Source organism: Hippoglossus hippoglossus, chromosome 9, assembly GCF_009819705.1.
Source record: "Hippoglossus hippoglossus isolate fHipHip1 chromosome 9, fHipHip1.pri, whole genome shotgun sequence".
Taxonomy (NCBI): domain Eukaryota; kingdom Metazoa; phylum Chordata; class Actinopteri; order Pleuronectiformes; family Pleuronectidae; genus Hippoglossus; species Hippoglossus hippoglossus.
Window position 1 is genome coordinate 15453245 of NC_047159.1, and position 14395 is coordinate 15467639.

Consider the following 14395-nt stretch of genomic DNA (forward strand, 5'->3'; position numbering starts at 1 on the left):
CAAATGGAGCGTCCCCTCAGGGGCACGTGTCCGTGGCACCCACTGGCATTGGTGCAGGGGCCTACTATGCCTGACACCCTGGATGACTAATGAAGTGCTATTTCAGGGCCCCAGTGTGACCTAAGAAACATACATTAGCACACAGACACACACACTAATGCTCTCCCAGCAATAGTGCATGTGAGGCAGGTTGGGGGTATTTCAGGGTACCGTTCCGCATCATTTGGAGGTGCTTCAGTGCAGCCAGGACTGATGAGGCTCTAATGACTTTATATACAAAGGGCAACCATTCTGGCCCACAGTCCATCATAATGTATATAGCCGCACAGCAACACAGAGACTGTGGAACAGCCTTCAGCCCCTGTTTTCATCATTCAGTGCTGTTTATTATATTCAAGTACATGAAAGAAACTTTGGATTTAGGAGCAGTAACATTAATTTCTCATCGATCATACTGTTAGCAGAAGGTTACTTTGATTTACTTTAATTAAATCAAGGTTTTTAAATACCTGACACAGAGCCCATAACATGTCAAACACCCTTTAAAAACCCCAATCCCTGGTGATGCATCGAAGCTGCAACCAGCAGAGCAACCTTTTTACCATCCGAGCGGTTTACCTAAATCATCGTGTCCCTCTGTGAGCAGCAATGTTAAGAGCTGACATGGTGTGTGTGTAGTGCACGAGAGCGCGGAAGAGCCACTGTCCCTCTTAACAGTTTCTCGTATCTGGTTTGGATCTTTGACCAGTGTACGCTATCTTTATGGCCATTATCAAGAAATCCTTCATGTCCTCTAAAACGAGGCCAAGCTGAGCACCTTTATAGTGCTAAGTGTTCCCTACTTGGCGTTTGGGAGGTGTCAGCGCAATAGTATGTTTTACGACGCCATTAGCCATGCGAGCTACGGAGTGCATAAATAGGGCCAAGGCAATTAGCATGCCAAGTGGCCCTTTATGATTGGTGTAAAGAAGCCAGATCAAGCCCTCAGTACAAAAATAAGCATGAATTCCAATTTAGTGCCTAATGAACAGCGGGGAGTGGGGTTAATATTTTTAGACAACATTTATGTTGAGGATGAAACCTCGCTGGACACACACGGGTCAAAGACAGGAGAGTTAAAGGTTGAAACGCTGCCAGATGCCATCACTCACGTCTACCAGAGGTGTCTCTCTCTCTCCTCTGCTTCGCCCTTCCCCACTTTTGTGACAAATTTAAACAATTCACCGCTAGTGGCCAATTAGTCACTCTTCAGTGTGTGTCGTGCCACAGCAGCTAACAGGCAAAACTTTCCGTACTTTGTAATTTTTGTTGCTCACTGGCTTATGTCACCTTGACATGCCTCTTCTTTCCCAACAATAGACATTAGTGCTGAATCCTCGGATCTGCGAATGTCTGAACTGTACACAAAAGTGTTTCCTTGGAAACATTTAATAACCCTTATGCTCCGTTAGGCATCACAAAAAACTGCTGAGTTTTCCGCTCAGTATCATTAAAACCTAGCCCCGTTCTTGACTTCATTCACTTACTCGCCTATTTGCCTTTTTCTTTGCTCACTGTCACCCACCTTGGTTTCACTCTGTGTGTCTGCCCACACCAGCATCATCAAAACACTGTCAAAGGTTCAATGCGAGAGGGAGAGAGAGAGAGAATGAGAGCGGCAGAGAGGAGCAGGTCCCGGGATGCTTTGTGGGTAACGCTGTTAAACGAAGCACGATGCATGGTACACGGCGCCCCTTCAGCGGAGCGCACTTCAAAGCCTGTTTTGCACTAGTACTGTCAACATTTGGGATAGCGAGAGGAGAGGAGCGAGGGTGGAGCAGCCTTTGAGCGACGCCGGGTCTTTACCCACTGCCTCTCCCGTCGCTGTTCCCTTTAAGCTCCCCGTTCATGTACCCAAATTGCTTACGTGCTCGCCACATTACCTCACTTTTTACTTTCACCCAATTCCAGTTTCTTTTATTTTGCTAACATCCCACTTTCTCCTCGCCTCCTCTGCCTTTTCCTCTGTTTTTGACTTTAACTAGCTCTTGTTGTCTGCGTCGGGTTGTTGCCTGCGTGTGTGCTTGTGTTTGTGTGTTTGTTAGTGGGTGAGGTGAGCGGGGAGCCAAGGGTACAGCATCAGGCAGGCCTGTCACCTGTAAGGTGGAACTGAACCTGTGACGCATAAGCCCCATTTCTCCTGGCTGGCAGCTCTTCACAGAGAAACTCCCATTTGATTGAGATATTGTTTTTTGTCGATCCCCTTCACGAGAAACAAAACCATATTTCCCACTGACATGCAAACTTTTCTTTGTGTGTCTTCACTGACAAAGAGTTTTGTTTGGACAGGATTGTCAATGCGCAGAATTAAATTGCCGTATTCCTTTTTGCTGCTGTAGGCGTTTGGCCATATAATGGGACCACAAACAGCCAGTGATCCCGTACGATACCTGTCCTACTTTTGGATCCGCGGCAGCTTGTTTGAAGCTTGTAGCAAAACATTGAGTGAGAAATATTGAACGTGAAGGTAGAATCCTTTGTGGATTTTCAAATTTTAAATGATTTGATATTAACAAATGTGCAGTATGTTCGTGTTAGTGCGCTGCATTCAGACGTGCTGTTACTCCTTTACTCATGAGTGAATTAAATCATTCAACCATTCACTCACATTTTCATCCATGAATGCACCACTGTCATTGATCGCAGTCAATGTGGGCACTCTGCCAGGACTGTCATGGTCCCTTAACGAAAGTACCACTGCACATACACACACACACACACACTCGCACACACACATTCCCACACACAGATGGGGCCATATAAACCCCTCTCTGTCCCCTGGGTTTTTGTTCTGTTGTCTGCTTTAGTTGGCAGGGCTATAAAAGGATCCACACCCACATGAGAAAAGTATCTGTCATCACCCGGACGTCCACAGATCTCCCCCTGTCTCACCCAGACTCTTCTTCCTCACTCTCTCAATATTTTCTCTCCTGTTTCCTTTGTTAGTTTGTCCCGCTCTCTGCCCTCACTCCCTCCATCTTCCTCTATGTTTCTGTCCCTTCTTTCGTTCTTTGCCTCCCATCCCTCCTGTCCTCCCTTGTTTTCTTCACCTGGAGCGCTTCCTTGTCGCTCTCTCAGACCCTCCTCTCGTCTCCCCTCTCACTGTATCCGACAAACCGGTTGTATTTGCACAGCTGTTTGGTGGGATGTTAGTTTGCCTTGTGGACAGTGAGGAATCAGTTCAGTGTGTCTGCCTAGTGAGGTGTAGAGAGCAACACATGCTGGCCTAACCACCCTGTAAGCACCTTAACGGGACATTGGTGACCACCACTGTGAGACAGAGGAGCAGAAATACACCTGTGTGTGTGTGTGTGTGTGTGTGTGTGTGTGTGTGTGTGCGCGCGCGTACGTATGCATGCACTTTTATGGCATTTATGGATACAAGGGTGACTAACAGTTGTGTTTTTGCGTGATGTAGTAGGCATGGGGGGTGTTAATGTGTACATGACTAAACACACGCACGCACACACACACACACACAGTCGTGTCTCCTTGACTTCAGAGGACATTGCATTGACTCACATTGATTTCCTGGAGACTAACTCTGATCTTAACCATAGTTACAACGTGCCTAACCCCAACCATTATCCTAACCCAACCTGTTTCATATAAACATTGAACAAATGAGGGCTGGGACATTACAATAAATAAAGCAACGTAGATAAGTAAAGTAGACACAGGCACAGCACACAATGTGCAGACATTCAAACATACAGGAACAAACGTTTAAGAGCCTTTATGATTGCAGCCGTCACATTTTTCCCAGTATTTATCCTCCTCCTCCTTTTGAATCCGAAAAGTAAATGTAATTTTCTCCAAAATGTGAATAGATTTCATACATAAAGACTTTAATGGTGGGGGGATTCCTCTGAAGCCAGCATTTTCATATTCTTCCAACATAAGTCTCACCAGAAAAATGTATTTGTGGAAGTGGATTGGCCATATTTGAAGCCACATTTCCTCTGATCTTACTATGTTAGCTTCTTTTTCCCCCAACGCTGTCTTATGTAGCCTGCGGTATTTTCAGAGTAAAGCCCTTGTTAAGTTTACCTAAACCCTATCCTCACCTTAACCTAAACCTAATCTTAACTGTACATTAAAACATGTCTCCACCTTAAAATGTAATAATTTAGATTATTGAGAGTAGTTTTTTGTCCCCATACGGAAGACCAGCTCCCATAATGTGACTGTAAACAGAGTAGGTCCCCATAACATGAGTAATACCTGGAAAATACACACACACACACACACACACACACACACACACACACACACACACACACACACACACGTGTTTCTTAGCATCTCAGGTTTGTACACTGCAGGCAGGCTGTACTGGAAGCGACAGTGGGAACCAGTAGAAGATGGATGATAAAGGCTCGTTTCCAGCCAGCACTGCGAGACGCCGCTGTTCCCGTCCACAGCAGACAGACCCACCACGAGACAGAACAGAGAAACCGTATTGACGTCAGTTTGTTGTCTGCCTGGAGAATCAGAGAGGATGTCAGTCAGTCAGACAGGCAGAGTAGCCTACAGTACATAAGCCTGGGAGGGATCCCACAGACAATACTTGCTCTTTGGTGCTGTGACTGTTAAAGTCTTTTTTTTCTCTATTAGTATTCTGATTCAGTGGCTAGTGCTTGTCAGTGTCTTGAATCTGTCTAGGCTAGCGACTGTATTTGTGCGTGCGTTCACGTGTGTGTGTGTGTGTGTGTGTGTGTGTGTGTGTGTGTGTGTGTGTGTGTGTGTGTGTGTGTGTGTGTGTGTGTGTGTGTGTGTGTGTGTGTGTGTGTGTACATCTGAAAGCGAGAGACTGCCAGGATGACAGTCTCTGGTTGTTGAAGCTCAGCCACTGTGATGCTGTTGCATCTGACTGTCCCTCACTTTCTTTCTAAACTCTGCTCGCCATCTCCTCAAAACATCACGTCAAGCGGGAGTCAGTTTCCTCTGGGAGAAAAAGGTGACGTTCCCTCAGTGAGGAGGATGATCAGTTTTTTTCATTTCATTGAAAGAAATATGACAATACAAACAGACACACACACAAAATAAATAATATATACAGTTAAAAGGAGAGCAAAAAAACTCTTATCATTACATGTCTATACATTATTGATTTGTTCGCTCTGGACTCAAGCAGTCGACAACTCTAAGTACACGATGCCTAGATACATCTGAACCCAACCACAAAAAATGAGTGTAACAGGCGAGCAAGGCAGCTTGATTCATGCTGAAACTTTTCTGAAGTGATTGCAACATGCCACTAAAATATCTGTTCTAAGCAATAGTTCTGACATTTTGGGGAAGTCACTCATATTGCCTCATGATAGATGACAAGATTGACCATGTGTCAGTTAATTCTAAAGCAACAGCTAGTAGCTGGATATCTTAGATTAATATAGAGACTACAGGCACAAGGGAAACAGCTCAGTGTTCCAAAATGAAAAACTTTGCAAGGTCAAGTAGGGCTACAGTTAGAGGCACACACACAGAATCACTGAGTGTAAAAAAACTGTTAAATAACGTAATATAACATAAGGCTTTAAAGAAATTTGTTTTTCTTTTAAAAATGTGTTTAACTCATCAGGTGCAGCATGGTTTTATATTGTCCCGGCGGGAGACTTCCCTGTTATTATTAGTCTATTAAGAGCGGTCTGCTCTCTGACGGCTAACTGCACTTCAATCATGTCTGAGTGGAGAGAGAATGATGTAGGAGAAATTGTTCTCGGCCATATTTTTGGTTGTGTTCCATGAATGATGCAAACACAGTGTAAATCTCCAATTGTTAACCTCTCTGGCCGGGAGATTGCAAAGTCTATCAGCCCGACTTTTATTATCGGTTCTTTATTAAACAGCTTAGAAAGAGAGGTTATGATATAGTGCCTGGTTACACAGCACAGTTTGTATCCAGCTACACTCAATCACTAATATATTGATGCTAACTACAACTAGTAGCTAAGCACAGTCGTTTGTTTTCAAAGGGTTACAGTGTTTTTTTTTTCCTACCTTCTCTCTCCTTCCCATTCCTCTGCCCCTTCTCTCCTCACCATCTCGCCATGCTGAGATGACTCTGTTGTCTCTCCAAGCTTTCCCATGAGCCCTTGCCCCAGTCTCTGTTTGTTTGTGAGATCCCTTCCCGTAGGCCACTGTTCCACATCTGTGGAAGTATGTGTGTGTACGTGGATTTTTTGTGCGTCGGTGCTTTGAACAGTGTATATGGATTGTGTGTGCGTGCATGCGAGTGTATTCGTGTGCTGGTGTGTGTCTGTGTGTGTTGTAATCAGTGTGTAATCCCTTCCCCCAGGCCACTGTTCCACACAGCTGGACTCAGAGAGCCTCTGGAGGGTTTCTGTGCTATTCAAGCATCCTTTGCTCTTTCCACCTGACCGGGTGGTGTGTGTTTGTGTGTGTGTGTGTGTGCGTGCTTCCGTGTGTGTTTCTGTGTGTTTTAACAGGTGCAGTACCGAGAGCTGAAACTGGATCCCAGTCCCAGTCCAAATAAAAGGAAGAAAAACAACCCCGGGTAGATGACTGTGTCCGCCCACCGACTCGTCTCTTCTCCACTTTTCTTCTCTCTGTCTATGACTGGACGCCAAGGAGCAGAGGAAGGCGGCTCTGGACGCGCTCAGCTCAACTGACTTTCCTTTTTCTTATCTCCCATTTTCTTCTCTTAACCCCCTTTTTTTTCTGCCTGTAATTACTCACCATGTACAGTGCAGTTTCTCGATGTGTAATTTTTGTATAAAACAAGACAAGACACCCCTTGAATTGTTATCACCATTATGCTTTTGATTGATTTTAAAGGCGAGCAGGAACGATGGCTGGAATGACCTTTTTATCAGCCGTGTGAGCCGCGCTCCTCGTTCTCCTCTCTCCATCACCCTGACAGCGCGGTGAACTCTATCTATTCTCCTGCCACAAGTGTCAAACAATGAGTACAATGAGTTTTAACATTTATACTCACCTTTCCAAAGACATATTCAGAGCATCCATGTTTATCAAAAAGACAAGCCTTATAACAATACTCTGCATCGTCACTCTGCGAAGGACTTTCATTTCTTTTCTCTCACGCTGTATTTATTAAATGACTTTGGTAATATGTTTATATTTTCTAATTGTTTTTGTACTGAAGTATCTTTTGTTTTCTTCCCCTCTTGGACGTGCTAATGATATTATGTTCACTGGCAGTAATTTGGATTGCCTGCACTTAACTCAGCCAGCCAAGTTGATTAGCAATTATGGTGGTAGCCTCCAGATATGTCCTTCTACACAAACACAAAACTGGACCAATAAGCTGACGGCTCGTGCTGGTATCTCTCTGTGTTGAACAATGGCCAAATGTTTTTTTTTTTTTTTTTTTTCAAATGGGCAATATGTGATTATTTTAGTTTAAAGACGTCTGTGTGTTGTGTTGAAGAAATACATGTATATACTGAGGTTAGCATTCTAAGCAGCTAGCCCCAGAGTGACCGTGATAGTGAGTCACTGCATCTTCCAGTCGGCCCTCAGTCGAACATGAGAGGATGAAGAAGTTACTGCGAGTCGACTATGAGCTTGTGATGGCGCCGTCAACCTTCCTCTAAATCCGTGTCTCAATTCAGGGGCTGTATCCTAAGGGGTGCGTGGTCTTTGAGGGGTGCATAGACCACGCTGAAGGCTGAACCAGAATAAGACAAGAACGTTTTAATGTCCCTACATATGAGCCGTGCAGTTGAGTTTAAGTATGATACTCAAGTGTTGGATGTCTTGAATCCTGGGATAGGTTGGGCCGGGAAGGATCCATCCATTGGAGCCTTTGTTTCTCAGGTGTAGAAGGATGCATTTTTTCGGCCACTTTTGAAGGAGCCTTTGAAATGGTACGGTCTCGTCACATCGCTGTGACGCAATCACATCTGAAGGATGCAGCTCCTGAATTGAGAACAGCTTATTTCCGAAAACTGATCTCTTTATGCTGCTGCTCGAGCTGCTTCCCCTCTCCCTCCATGTCTATGACCCCTCGCTGCTCATCCTCTACTTATGACATCACCACATCTTCCCCGTTCCCATGACTCAAGCTTGCTCAGCGTAATGTGAGGGTTGGTACTTTGCAAGTGGCCAGTGACCCCCGACCAGGAACACACACACACAACCGGCTCTCATGCACACTTCAGATGACGGGTACATTGAGAGAACCATTAAAACCTTTATGGATTTTTTTAAGGACCCACAGAACCTCAGCTCATGAGGTTCTGTCCAAATATTCCCGATGGCAAGTCTGACTATGGTGAAGATTGCTACTAAACATTACCACTACAAAGACATAATGATACAAGAAAACATCAAAGCACACTGGATAGTGATATCAGTTTTAAATACAGTGTATTTCTATTTTAAAATAGATTGTGGTTATATAATCACTATTTAATCGTACCCAAAAGGAAAAAGGACAACACTTTAAAGTATGAGACAGTTGCTGATATGCCCTGAACTTTAATCAGTAGTAAACGTCCAGACAACTTAGCCGTGTTTAACCCCTGAAAAACATGTCAAAACCTCCGTCCGTCAGTCAGTCCGGGATCCACGTCCTCTGTCTGACAGGAGGCGCAGCAGACCGGGCCTTCTGCTGTCTAACTGTTGTTAATATAGATGTCACCCAGTCCATGCAGAGTGTCGCCAGGCAGGCAGGCAGGCCTTCAGGCAGCCGCAGCCCTAATCTGGTTTGAAAGGCTGGTCTCCTTTCCTCTCATGTCCCGTGTGTGCATGTGCTTGTGCGCGCGTGTGTGTGCGAGTGAGCGCCTCGGCAGCCACGCACGACAGCATTTACACGCGCACATGCACACAAACCTCTCGCGTGAATACACTGCTCGCCTACAGATACCGCACCTACTTGCTTGCAGATGAAAACAACATCCCATTTGAGCACACACACACGCACACAAACACACACACACGCTCTCTGTGATGCTGTGCCCCAGGCTGGCTGCCCTCTCCATCTGCCCCACCTCCTGTGCCCACAGCTCAACTTTGATCTGCCTTCCCAGAGACACAGGCTTGTATATGTGAACTGTGCGAGAGAGTTTGCGTATACACGTTTATGCAATCAAAGACATGTTGCTTTTCTCAGCGTCGGAATGTGTTGCAATTGTATCTACCCTCGAGCTGTAGACTGATGCTTAGATTCAGTCGGTGTGTGTGTGTGTGTGTGCGTGTGCAGCAGAAGTGCCAGCTGTTATTTGGTGTTCTGGTGCAGAGGGCCGTCAGCTAGATGAGCAGCAAGTCGCTGTGTGACAAGACGAGGCTCTGAGGGGACTTAGGCCTGAGATGTCAGGGATGGAGGGATATGTGTGTGTGTGTGTGTGTGTATGTGTTTTATGCTATTTTAGATCTTTTTTTCCCATCATGCCTCTCTCCGTTTGCTCTCTGCGGTTCCCTCATTCGTCAGTGAGCGGGGTTGCGACCCTGTCTGAAGGGACGGTCTCCCGGGCTTCTCGTCGAGCATCTGTTGAAAGATCACAGCTCAGGCTACATTTGAGGAGGTCTCCTCTCATCCTACCGATCCCAGCCCCCCACCCCACCCCACCCGCCTCCTCCGCACGTCTTTCTGTTCCCTTTTTACCCCCTTTTGTCTGCTCGCTCGTCTGCCTCTCCGTCTATCTTTATCACCCTGAAGCCCCTTAGCAGCGACTGGAGCTCTCCACTGCCATTTTGTCATCCTCGTGCCCTGCCTGTCTGCCTGCCGTCACCTCTCCCGCTCGCTCCCCCTCCCTCTCCGCCCATCCATCTCCATGCTTAAATATCAACAGGCTCGGGATCTGTCACTCCAGAGGGCCATTGATTTTGTTTTGTTGTTTTGAGGAATCCACTTGAAAGACAATAACAGACCGTCCCCCAAGAGCGAGCGTCGCAGACTGATTACAGCCTCCTCAACAAACACACTCTTTGCTTGGTGAAGGATGGCTTTTTATAATGCCGGAAGGGACCGTCTGAATACCTGATATGTATGTGTCTACTACTGTATGTGGTTATTTTACAGCAAATTGTGGTGTCTATTGTGTGGTATTGCATCCAAATACTTTGGTTTTTTTGGGGGTATGTTTATTTATGATTTGTTTTGGCTGTTTGCAACCAAACCAAAGTGTTTTTTATTTTATATGTTGAAGAGAAAATAAATTATATCAAGGAATGTATCAGACTGACAGATGCAAAGGAAAAAAAAGCACTTTTATTTGAACCAGGTTGAAAATGAGACTATTTTTAAAAATGAGACTGTACAAAGCTAAGTCCTTATTATTTTATGGTTGTATTTTATACAGTATGCCTGTGAATGGTCTGGTGATGTTGTAAAGTAGGTGTATGCCTGCATTATTTTCTAAGGTCTGTCTTTTTTTTTCTTCTTCTGCCTGCAATGTTGCCTGCCTATGACATCATTTTTATGTGCTCAGTTCTGACCAATGACACTTCAGGACAGGAACGTGTTGGGAGCTGAGATGAGGGTGAGGTCAGGAACATCTGTATATTTCTGGTTTGAAACATGAAATGCATCTGATGTATGTTGCTTATTTTCAAAAGAAAATGAAAAATCAAATATGAGATTAAATATTTTTTATCAACTTCATTGTGTCTGGATTCATGTTAATGTATTTATCTCGCCCTCAGTCACCAACTACCCTGGCAATCCGGCGTCAGACCCCCCCCCCCCACCCCACCCCACCCCACTCACCCCACTCCTCAGTCCTCACCTCCGTTGCTCCCCTCCCTTCGTTCAGTTTCAGGAAGTGGCTCATTTCTCACCACTGTCTGTGTGGCGGAGACCATGAGTTCACATCAGAGTCTCAAGTATCTCAAACCAGGACAACTTTTTTTAGTTTTCCACTGACGCTCCCACACGAAGCCCACTCCGTCTGACAGAGCAGCTTTCAGAGTCACGGACTGGTCACACGTACACACGTGGTGCTGTGGCGAACCTTCGCTTCCTGCTCACTTCTAATCAGAGCGAGGGGGCAAATAAAACATTTGCTTCCTGTGGTGAAGCAAACCCTCAATATTTGCTTTGCATGTGTGACCATGCCATAAAGCTGCAGTTGCCATTTCTCTCTATAACTAATATAATCCTCTGTAACTGATTAAAAAACACTTAATATTATACAACCATCAACAAATTTAATTTATTTTGTTATAAATAATAGTTATTAACACGTGAAAAAACAACTTTATCTTCAAACATACTGGAACTGTAGAAAGTAGAAACTTGAGGTAGTAACAATATAAAAACATTCAACAGAATTACACATTCCATTTCAGAAACATTTGCAAAGAATCCAACATTTTACACCAAAGCAAGGTGGAATGACTTAACCAAACCATGTTACAATGACGATCGAGTATAAAACCATATCTGGAGAAATTAACATCCATCTAACTTCAAAATCACAATCAATCGTTTACCCATTTACCTGAGAGGGAAGAAAGTAGAAGGCCAGTGTGGACACTTTTAGGCATCAGTGAATTGTGTGACCGGGTAATTTACCATAGACACAGATACCCTTCTGTTAACATTTCAATCAGTTTGTTCTTTAAGGCGCTTTTTGTGTATTGTCCGTCGAGCCCCTGTCAGAGATCAGCGACGAGCGTTTTTGCCCGGGTCTTCAGATCCTCCAGTATCTCCATTAGGAACCTAGTGTTCTGTCCTTTACATTCTTTAATAGCCGGAGACACTTGCCCCAGGTACCTCCCTCTGCTGAGCGCCAACAGCGTCTCTGCGTCTTCCGCCAGCCTCACTACCCGCTGGTCCGTCCAGCCCAGAGTCACCTTTTGGAAGGAGTGCGTCTCCAGGGCCCTGACCAGCCTGTAGCCCAGGCTGAGGGCCTTATCGCTGGGTTGCGTGTGGCCCGGCAGGCCCCTTTCCTGCTGATAGGAGAAAATTAAGTGTGCCAGCAGGCAGGATCCGGCCTCCAGGAGGGGAAGGTTCAAGACCTCAGAGTCTTTGTTCGTCAGGGCCAAGTCTCCAACCTGTGCGCTGTGAAGGAGCTCCTCCCTCCGACTGGTATCAGAGACCAGATCCAGCGCGGTCCGCCCGTCTCTGTCAGTCTGCTGGATGAGAACTGAGCCTGGGGGGGGACAGAGGATCAGATAACATGACCTCTACTTGCTTTGATTACAGACACATTTAAAACAATTCAGGTTACTACATACTAGTTGAAGGCGTCGCCTAAATCACAATGAGGTGCCTCATTCTGGTGCCTGAGCTTTGCACTGAAATTGTTTTCCTGCGTACAAACAACATAGACATCACCGCACTGGAAAGGATTCAAACACCGGGACGTGCAGCAAATGTGCGAGCTACAGTCAAGAGCCTGAACCTGACAGCTTTTAAATATAAAAGTGTATGTTTGTATATTTGACTTACGTACACTTTAAACAGTTATTGTTACATTTCAGCTTCCAATTTGGCTCAGCAATAAAAAAAAAAAACTGCTTATTGTCGACCAGCATTGGACAAAACGATACACAACCCTATACTCAACCCTACCTGATACTTAAAGTATTTTTTATATTGTGAATCATTTAATATATTTTCCAAAACCCAAAACAACAAAAGTGTGTGCATGGCCACTTACGTCAGCCTCAGCATTTTTCTACTTTAAAGCTCATCTTAAGGTGCCGTGTTTCAAAGCAACCAGGGATATGCTCCTGTTTTAAGTGGCACCGCGTGAGAGCGCTTGTAAGAAAGTGAGCGTGAACTTGAAATGCGACTTGGGGAACAGCCACGTGTCGTTTTTCGGAAGCTGAAATATTGCAGCTGAAGAATCAGCGAAAACATTGTGACACGGCTCGTGCAGCTACGCTACTGTGTGGGCGACTGTGTCTGTATTAAATAAGACACTGCACGGGGTCAGTGGCAGGACACGGCAGCAGCAGAGACACACACACACACACACACACACACACACACACACAGAGGAACGCAGGACACACTTGCAGTGAAGTGTAAGTGAACAGCTGTTTTCCCAGTGGGCCTCAGTGCCAGCCAGGGCTTTTAGCTCGCTTCAGCACTAACTTCAGCTGACACCTTGTCTTAACTGTGTGACTGGCGGGTCAGTTTGTGTTTGTGTAAAAGCTGCAGCGGGTTAGTGACCTAATGGAGGCTCTGCGCTCTGATGCAACGCTGTGAGCGAGCTCATCGCCGTCGTCACTAACACAGGGAGCTACTGGGAAGGACTGAGGAGACCTTGAGCGTAACATGAGAAAATTGCTACGTTTAAAAGTTTGCTCTTTCTAGACAGTTAGACATTAATCTAAATCATTGTAACAATGCTATGAGTAGTGTCACGGCTTGCGGCCTCGGTGAGGATCAGATGTGTTATATAAGTTATTAATTCTTCAGATGCATTCAAAACATCTCCAGTAACCTTGGCTTCGCCCCTTTAGCCCCGTGTCACTACAGACACAGCTGCATTCAACCCTTTTTTCCCTTTCCCTCTTAAGAAACCAGCAAAGTTATTATGGTGACCTCTACCTTCTCCTCTCTCTATTCTTCTGCTTTGTCTGTTCACACTCGAAGCCATTTCCCAGTGTCAGACAGGGCTGGGCGCACTTAGCCGACACGGAGCAGGCCGAGTTTAGTGCGAGCCCTTTGTTTGCTTTCAGATAGACCCATTTCTATGGCAAACTGCTCTTGATGGCACTTGACTGTTCAACCTCGGCAATGCTGCCGCCACTTGTGAGCGAGTTTATGGCTCTGTGGAGGCGCTGCGTGACACACAGACAGCTGAAAGGCTGCTTGATACCACTGCTGCCAGTTGTTTTTGTTTGACAGACACTCTGGGGCTGCAGGAAAGCGTGATGCTTTGCAGGAGGGACAATCGCGCTTGTATGCGTGTATTTGTGTCGTGATACAAACCACTCTGACTGGGCCTCAGGAAAAAAGTTAAAAATTGAACCCTGCGAATTCTGAAATCGCTCTCCGCGTTGCCGTCTGCCACAGAACTGACACCGTGTGCGGCGGTTATGAGATAATCGGCGAAAGCTCACGTAGCTGTTAGCGGCGAAGGTCAGCGCTCGTCTACCTTCTAGTGCTTCAAGCCTGAGTGGCAAAAACTCAATCTGCATAAATTGTGGCATTAATCTACATAAACTTTTACATAAGCGGCAAAATTTCAAATGCAGGGGTCAGGCGTCGGGGGCAGCAGTTAAGGACGTAAGAGCCCAGATTTTATCAAAGTGGCCACAAGAGAAAGGCAGAATGGAGGGAGACAGAGCGATGTGGTGTATGTGTGTGAGAGAGAGTGAGGCTGTTCGCAGGAAGTCATAATCACCAGGTTTCTATAACAAGCTGTCCTCGCTGTTACGCTCATCCAGCAGGGGTGGCTGTAACATGTGA

At 45.6% G+C, this 14395-nt stretch overlaps 2 protein-coding genes across 8 annotated transcripts in view; one reads left to right on the top strand and one right to left on the bottom strand.

The window, feature by feature from the left end:
• mctp1a (multiple C2 domains, transmembrane 1a) overlaps window positions 1-10630 on the top strand; it is a 143255-nt gene extending 132625 nt beyond the window's left edge. For all 7 annotated transcript variants that reach the window (XM_034595301.1, XM_034595293.1, XM_034595294.1 and 4 more), the window contains one exon: window positions 6492-10630. In XM_034595301.1, the coding sequence (XP_034451192.1) occupies window positions 6492-6563 (72 nt within the window). In that variant the 3' untranslated portion in view covers window positions 6564-10630. The remainder of the gene's footprint in view (window positions 1-6491) is intronic.
• Window positions 10631-11143: 513 nt separating this feature from the next.
• slf1 (SMC5-SMC6 complex localization factor 1) overlaps window positions 11144-14395 on the bottom strand; it is a 32193-nt gene continuing 28941 nt past the window's right edge. The window contains exon 18 of the mRNA XM_034595302.1: window positions 11144-12122. Within this exon, the coding sequence (XP_034451193.1) occupies window positions 11626-12122 (497 nt within the window). The 3' untranslated portion in view covers window positions 11144-11625. The remainder of the gene's footprint in view (window positions 12123-14395) is intronic.